Here is an 8,450-nt window from a genome sequence, read left to right as displayed (position 1 = left end):
CAAATTCACGTGAATTACTTAATTCTGAAATAGAAAAATTAATGTAGTTGTGGACTAAAACTATAGCCTGTTGTAGAGTGGAATTGGGTTGATGTGAGAGGGCCACAGAGAGGGACGATGGAGAAATGGTGCGCTCAAGTTGTTGGTGCGGTAGCGGTTGGCCGGGTTAGCCAGGCGAAGGCGACTAACATGCTATGGTGATAGGTCGACCACGTCGGGCAAAATAACATGATAACGTAGTTTGGAGTTTGTTTTAGAAATAAAAGCATTGTGATTTATTTTTTCTTAAAAATAATTTATAAAAAAGAGTTACAAATAAAAAAATCCCGAACTATCGCGTTGGGAACCTGTCATGGGCCGAGAGAAGTTGGTGGGATGCACCTCGAGACAATGTGATGGGCTTCGACTGGGGGATTGATGAAGGCCTTCAACTCTTAAAAACGATGATAGAATACATTAACAAACAAAACGTTTCTCGATAGAATGCACGCTTCAGCTAGGCCAGCGAGAACCCGGCACCACCATGCAGGCAATCAATCAGCCTAAGCTGCTGCACCAAACAATGCAAAACAATAACAAACGCATATCTACCGCGAACGGAACGGCAGGCACACGGGGGTTTATTAGAAATACAGTATGTGCAATGCTGCCAGTGCCACACCCGTCGATGGATGCTTCCCCCGAATTCAGCAGCTGGCCGGGCGGGACGGTGGTATTCCACCGACACCACGAGCAGCGCGTCAGGTGTTGGTGGTGAACCTGTAGGACGCGTAGGAGAGCGTGCCGTTGGACCAGCACTGGTGGATCTGCTCCGCTTTCGCGCCGTCCCCGGCGGCGCCGAGCGCGACGTGCAGCGGGTAGAAGTGGTCCGGCCACGGGTGCGCCACCCTCGCGTGCGGCGCCTTCTCCTCGTACCGCTTCACGTCCTCGTACCTGACGGTCAATACGACGAGTTTTTTTTATCAGCAGCAGCAGCAACAGCCAACAGGCCAACAGGTCTCTCGACTCTGAGCGCTGAGCAGTTTCGTTTCAGGTTCACCTTCCGTTGAGAAGCGAGTCCTTGAGCCAGGTGTCGAACTCGGCGGCCCACTGCGGCACGGGCGCGTCGGACGGGCTAATCTTGCGCAGGTTGTGCGTGGCGCTGCCGGAGCCGATGATGAGGGTGCCTTCCTCCCGCAGGGGCGCCAGCGCCTTGCCGAGGTTGTAGTGGTACGTGCCGTCGCGGTCGGTCTGCACCGAGAGCTGGCACACGGGGATGCTGGCGTCCGGGTACATGAGCATCAGCGGCACCCAGGCGCCGTGGTCGAGCCCGCGGCTGTGGTCCTGCTTCACGGGGCCGAACCCGGCTTGCTCCAGGAGCTCTACGGTCCGCAGGGCCAAGTCCGGAGCGCCCGGAGCGGGGTACTTGAGCTGGAACGGGACAAAAGAGTTTATTCAGGATCAGCGGGGAAACTTTGGACTTCAGACCAATTGAAGCATGATGTCGACAAGACTGAATGAGCTGCTTGCTACAAACATCATCAACCACAACCACAACCAGTGTTTTACTAGCTGCTCCATCGATTATTTATTTATTTATTGCAGCAGCAGCGGTAAACATTTCCGTTTGTAAATTAACACACTGTGTTTGGTCAAGCATAAAAGGTATAGCGATTTCATTCAGAAAGTTTCAGAGATGTGATATGATAGCAAATTACGCTAATCCGCATTAGTGCTGCAGAAGTTAGAACTTACATTTACATCTTCTAGAGGTGAAATCGACAGCTGCTTATAGTCTATGGTATGATTGTGGGGCCCCGGAGATTTGCAATATCCCAAGTACAGAATTATATTAGCTACTACCAACCTACCTGCTCACTGAAGCCACGTTATCTAGAAGCATAAGCTACCAACCAGTCGTAAAATAGAACCTAAAGACAAGCTGGTGGATGTCTCTACCTAATAAGTGGAATGGAAACATGGAGGCTAAACACGTACCTAAAAAAAGAATAAATTGTTTTTAACTAAACTAAGTTAAGCGCAAAAAATATATATATCAAACTACAAAATTTCAATTAACGTCAGATCAAACAAGGTTGGGGACCTAGAGGGCACCTAAAGTCTTAATCCTGGATGCATATATGATATCTCAAGACTCAACCATTATACAGTATTATGAAATTCAGGTGCTAAAGTACTATGTAACACTAGCTAAACTGTGAATACTATTAAAACAACTGCTCGTGAGAGAATTCAGTAGGCATACATCACAGAAAAAACGCACCTTACTGGCAAAGATGCCTTTCTTTACTTTCTTCTTCTTCTTTTTTTTTTAACTTTGAGATCATAAAAGAGAAATACAGAATCCGGCCAGGCTATATAATGTAGTCAATTCGGTAAATGCTAGCGGCAACCGCACCTTACCTACTTCGATGCGCATGGGCCATCAAGCTTCACTGCCCCTAAGTTTGCTGCTGACAAGCAAGCTATCAAGCATCTCACTACCTATTCAGGTCAGGTAGATATCTACATATGCAGATTCATTTTTGTAGAACTACCGTAAGCTCTAGGCCGGCAACTTTCCCCAATGGCCTGTTCACATCTGATTTTCATGTTGATTTCACCAGAACATTGGTCACTGGCTCTAGCGATCCTTGTTTCAGGATAAAAAAAAGGCGCATGGTCTCATGATTCGCGACAAGAATCCCCATTTCTGCACCTGCATTGGACCGGACCATGATCTGGTGGGGGTGACTCAAAAGCACTGAGCAGAGGAAAACAAGGACCCACCGAGAGAGTCCGAGACGCAATGTTACCAACCTAATTTTGACGCACTGGGTCATCTGCTAAAACGGTGAGGCTTCCCAACGGATTCGCGGGGAGCGGAGAAAGGGAGGGAGTACGGTGGTAGGTAGGCATCGAGCGCACCTGGTACATGGGCTTGGGAAAGCCATAGAAGTCGTAGATGGTGTCGTTGCTGCCGCGGATGACGTTGACCGCCGGCGTGGCCGTCTCCCAGTGTCCCGAGACGACGAGGATGGCGCGCGGGGGCTGGTCGCCCGCGACCTTCGCCGGCACCCATGACTTGAAGAAGTGCCGCGCCGGGATACTGTCGTCGATGGAGAGCGTGGGCGAGCCGTGCGATAGGAAGAAGGTGTCCATGGTGGCCGGGACTCTCGGCGGTCGCCTCTGCTGCCCCTCCTCGGCTGTTGCTTCTGGCCCTGGCCTCGCGATGTCGCCGCGCCGCCGCTGCTGCTCGCCCTCCCGCGTCGCGTGCCGCGTCTCTGGTTTGGCTCTGCCCGCTCTCCCCTGGCTCTGCCCCATTATGTCGTCGCGCTCGCTGCGCTGGATCTTCTTTTTGCGCGCGTGCGTCGCGCTCGCGTTTGGTTTGTGGTGGTGGCCCGTGGAGGAGAGCACGTGCAGCGCGAGAGTGCGAGAGGGATGATTCAGAGAGACGATTGAGGGGCGGTTCGGTTGGTCGCAAGGGGACGGGTCCAATCCAAAGTCGAAACGCAGCAAGCAATACGAATCTTCCGGCGACGGTACGGTTTGCCGGCCCGCGGCGTGCGTGGTCACTATCGTGTAAGCAATGACGCACGACGGCGTATTTCTATGGAATCGTTAACAGGAGAGAACAGGTTTCGTGGACCGGGCCGGTCTTCCACTATGGGCTTGTTAGGACATACAAAGGCACAGCCGAAATTTGCTGTTGGTCTCGAGCAAGGCCACGGCCCACAGGTCTGCTTGGGTTTGGGTCTAGGAAAGGAAAAGAACTACTCTCACTAAAATGAGAGAAAGGTGCGCCTAAAAAACCAAAAAGAGAGAAAGATGAAAAAGAAGACTTCAAACGCACTGACATATAAGCAACCGCATCAGTGCGTATTTACGGAGCAAATCCGATCTCCCCGTCGACCTGGTACACAGCCGCAGTTGGTATCAGGACGTCGCACGGCAGGTCACGAGTCTTCAGAGTTCAGAGAGAGAAAGAACGGTGTCTTCCACCAAAAGTCTACCATCTAGATGATCAGGTTTACTCCGACGGCGACCGAATGTCCAGTGTCTCGATCCGTCATTTTTTTTCGTCAAGATCAGCTGTTTGAGAATCTATCGCTAGTCCATTCTGGCTGCCAGGCTGCAGTGCATAAAAGCTCCAAACTCCACGATAAGCCACAAGTGAGGAGGCATAATAATCCAGTAGCGATCTTTCGGTTTTACCATGGCAGCTACGACGAGCGCTGCCAGTGCCAGGGGCTTGCTGCTCTGCGTGTTGGTGGCCTTTCTCCACCGCCTCCAGTTTCAGATCCCGCCTGTAGCAGTAGCAGCTGCGACGCCGAAGAACAAAACCGAGAGCCGAGACGGGCACGGGAAGACGCTCAGCTTCACGCTGTACCAGCACGAGACCATCAACAGGACCGGCTACATCGTGGTGGACGGCGTCGCGGGCGCGGGCGTCAGCCAGACCACCACGCCCTTCGGCACCATCTACGTCTTCCGCGACGACCTGACGGTGCGCGCGGACAGGGACTCCCGGGTGGCGGGCGTCGCGGAGGGGACCTCCATCACCACCAGCCTCGACGGGCTGCAGAGCATGTCGCTGGCCAAGATCACGGTCCACCACCGCGGCCACCGGGGCTCCGTCTCGGTCCTTGGGGGCACCTACAACACCAAGCCGTCCGACTACCCGGTGGTGGGTGGCACCGGCGACTTCGCGTACGCGCTGGGATACGTCCGGTCCTCGCCGGTGGACTTGCGAGGACGAACGGTGACGTACAAGATGGAGCTTCACTTGTACTGGCCTCCATACGCCCACTACGCTCCCGTTCCACGTAAAGCGTGAATACTAGTATAGCTACCACTGCAACGTCCTACAAGTGTGCTCATTTTATTATTATTTTGTCGTACACGGCGTGAATCTTTTATCTAATTTTAGAGCGCACAATAAAGTTGAAAATAGTTTGGTAACATTTTCTTATATATAAAACCATATTTTCCATTGATGATTTGTTGATGCTACAGTTGCCCGGGCTCAATTGTCATAAACTCATAAACTTAGGTATTTGACTCGATTAGCGAAATTTTTGTTTTTTTATTGGACAGCTTACTCATTATCATCACTATATTTAAAGTTCACTCTACGAACATTACAGTCTATAATACATAACCATGCAAACCAGTGTTTTGTGTAACCATATGGTAAACTGTTGGATATGGTCTTAGTTCTAGATCAAGTTGGCACTTGAGCACACCATAACACCTATAAAAGTGGATGCCATCAAACACCTTATGTCAGGTAAAAGGTTCCAATCTTGTGAGATTTAACAAATCAAGACGGCCTAGACATCAGCCTTGGAGCTCTAATAAAAAAAGGTTTGGTGGCAAACCGAACAATCGTCATGAGTACAAATCCTAACACATTGCTGCTAGACCTGATTCCACGGTTCGTTTATCAGCTGCAGTTTCATCAATTCTTTCCTGTATCGGCTACGACAACATGTAAACAAGTCAAGTAACACAATTTAGGTATGGTCGATACTATAGATGGTAAGGTACAATTGTATCAGATATTGTGGATATGGTTGTTGTGATTGTATTATGTACAACACTATATATGAAACACAAACCCATAGAGGTTCCCTATGACAAATACATCTGGTACCAAAGCCAGATCCGTTTTCACCATGTCTTCCACCACCTCAATCGTTCTACACTCCTCGGCGAGCGCTTCCACCACTTCTGTTGTCACCTCCTCCGCCATTGCTACTGCCATTACCTGCAAACTCAACCGTACAAATTTTCTGCTTTGGAAGGCCCAAGTTGTTCCCATCTTGTGGGGTGTACAACTCTATGGGTACCCGGATGCCATTATCTGCAAACTCAACCGTACAAATTTCCTGCTTTGGAAGGTGACTAGTGGAGCAAGTGATACAGCAAGACTACGTTCAACGGTGCCCTGTCCCCTACTCTTGTAGTTGTTTAGGGGGCTAAAATTGTTTTACGTCACCCGTTTCCCTTCCTCTACGTGCTACAGTTTAGGCCTTGTTCGGTTATGTCAATCCAGCAAGGGGTTTAAGGGGATTGAATCCCCTCCTAGTAAAAAATGACTAGGAGGGGATTCAATCCCCTTTTGGATAGGCGTAACCGGACAAGCCCTTAAGGGGAAACTATAGGGAACCACCAGCTTTAGGGGTGTGGTAGCCAACCATCTTGCCTCGCCTTTGCGTGCACGCCAGTATTTATTAGTTGGAAAAAATTTGATAATAGACAATGAATATGTATAGAAAATGATATTTTACTGTTGTAGTGTGTATAGATGGAGAATTTAGTGGAACCTTTTTACAGCTTGTTTGGTTTGATGTGGATTAGAAAGGATTAAATCCGCCTCCTATATAAGGGATTTAATCCCCTACAGTCTCCCTTAATTTACCCTTAACAACAAGCCTAATAAGCATGTAGAGGGTGGAGATATAGAGAAAAACTAGTCGGTTGTCCTTGCGTTGCGACGGCTCACAACAATACTCACGTAAACTATCCATCAAAAAGATGTCAAGATTTTTGATTGACTGTCTCTGCTCTCCGCATTTTTTTTATTTGACTAAGCGAGTCGACGTCGTGATAAAGGAAAGGTCATGTAGACAGACGATGACGAGCCATCGAATGGGTACTATAGGCAGCAAATCAGAGACCCCATCCCTCGCCTCCCCCACTTCCAAGATTTCATAGACCAGGAAGGGAAGGGAAGAGGCAGTCATACCTGTTCGTTGCCGGAGAAAGACACGACGAAGACATGGACATCTGGAGGCAACATAGGTAGTATACCGCTAGATACATACAAGGAGAGAGCACGCAAGCGGAGAAAGAAGCCCAGCCAGAGCAGCTCCAAACCGAGAGGCACCCTAAAAGGACAAGAGAATGCGAGTGCCTTCCATCCCTGGACCCACCGAGGCGACACAACACCACCACCAACTCCGTAGCATATGTCGACTGCTGCCACGCTACAGGCTTTGATTGTCCAATATCTCAGATCTGGACTCGTCATCGACAAGATAACCTAAGCATGACAGGCACCATCGTGTCCTCCTGTAATACTCAAAATTGTATAAAAGGATTATATAGAGGTCTCCTTATTTTATGTGCCATATCTGCATCATAAAAAGAGCATATATATCATTAAGGGTGATTAATTAAAACAAATGATAAAAAAATATATGCATCATGTTGGATATTTTTGTTGCTTGTGCATTCAAATAACAATAACAATAATAGTGGAAATAAAGGAATGACTTGGAATGTGGAATCAACCCCAATTTGGACTTAGGGTTAAAATTTGAGAGGGAAGGAAGAAATACAATATAAATATAAGGAAAAGATATACAAATAAATAAATGCACCTATTCATAATGGTGCTTGAATTTTAGCAATTCACTTAAGCATGAACTTCACAACAACATTTGAATTCAAATTGAAATTTGAAATAAGGAAAAATAAGAAAAGAAAAGAAAAAAGGGATAAAAAGCCTACCTGGGCCGCGGGACCTAATTCGGCCCACTACTGAATTCATCTGCGCAACCCACACCTACTCTTCCACCGCACGCGCCTTGCTTCGTGGGCTGGCGCTGGCGTATGGGTCCCCACCGTCGGTCTCCACCTGCGCGCACCAGGCACTTGCTGGTGGGCCCTCGTAGTCAGGTTCTTCCCTAACCATCCGCGGTTCTCGCACCACTACCCTGCGCTGACCGTCCCGCCTGCTTCGGCCGGGGCCGTTGCGCCCTCAACAGGATATAACACGCTGCCGCCACAACCCCCCATCGACATCCGTGCACACAACGAGCTGAGAGCAAAGAGAGGGCGAGTGTCGCGACCTCTCCTTGAGTCCACTCCGCGCCGTTGCGGATCCACATCCTTGCCGTCGCCGGGACCTTGGATTAGGCGGGGACGCATACCCTAGGAGCTTCGCAGGATCGCGCCAAGCGTTCCCGTGGCGGTGGCGGGCTCCGACGGTGGTGGTAGAGGACTGGATTGCTCGCCGGAGTGCAATGAGAGCCTTCGTCCGCCCCACGACCGGTTCTACGCGCGTGTCGCCGTGATTTCCGATACGAGCCCCTTTCATAGTTTATATTGAATCCTCGCTTTGTTTAGATGGGTCATGCGTAGTGAATCAAGCGTCGTATCAATGTATGGGCGGCTGCTGCTGATGTTCCGCCATATAGGGGCGGCAGTGCCACCGTTACAACCTTGAAGGGAGGAAGAGAGAACGTGGGCCAGAGATCTAGAATTCAAGGGCTGAGATTAGACGATTGCATACCCTTTCGCAGCATTCGGCCTGATCCGTTGATCTAGATCGGACGAATAGAATCAAATCCAGAATAATAAAATACTCCCCGTCCCATTTTCATCCAACGGTTCTCGTCGCGTTCCGTTTCACGGCCACGCCGATCTAATCTGGGCGCGGATTGATGATCCAACGGTCAGAA

General features: G+C 49.6%; 2 protein-coding genes across 2 annotated transcripts; one reads left to right on the top strand and one right to left on the bottom strand.

Annotated features, from left to right (window-relative positions):
- Positions 1-414: 414 nt before the first annotated feature.
- LOC103650928 (extradiol ring-cleavage dioxygenase) lies at positions 415-3,701 on the bottom strand. The gene is made up of 3 exons (XM_008676524.3): positions 2,908-3,701; positions 1,040-1,410; positions 415-933 (listed from the first exon to the last, which is right to left on the bottom strand). Exons 1-3 carry the CDS (start codon positions 3,301-3,303, stop codon positions 741-743), a joined length of 960 nt encoding a protein of 319 aa, XP_008674746.1. The 5' UTR covers positions 3,304-3,701; the 3' UTR covers positions 415-740.
- Positions 2,771-4,972, top strand: LOC100278150 (uncharacterized). Its single transcript, NM_001151519.1, is given in 1 exon segment — positions 2,771-4,972. A coding segment is annotated over 1 exon segment (621 nt). The 5' UTR covers positions 2,771-4,195; the 3' UTR covers positions 4,817-4,972.
- Positions 4,973-8,450: the final 3,478 nt, after the last annotated feature.

The sequence above is a fragment of the Zea mays genome, chromosome 3 (assembly GCF_902167145.1).
Source record: "Zea mays cultivar B73 chromosome 3, Zm-B73-REFERENCE-NAM-5.0, whole genome shotgun sequence".
Lineage (NCBI taxonomy): Eukaryota > Viridiplantae > Streptophyta > Magnoliopsida > Poales > Poaceae > Zea > Zea mays.
Note: the sequence above shows the minus strand (reverse complement) of the source record. Positions and strands in the feature narration are given on the sequence as shown.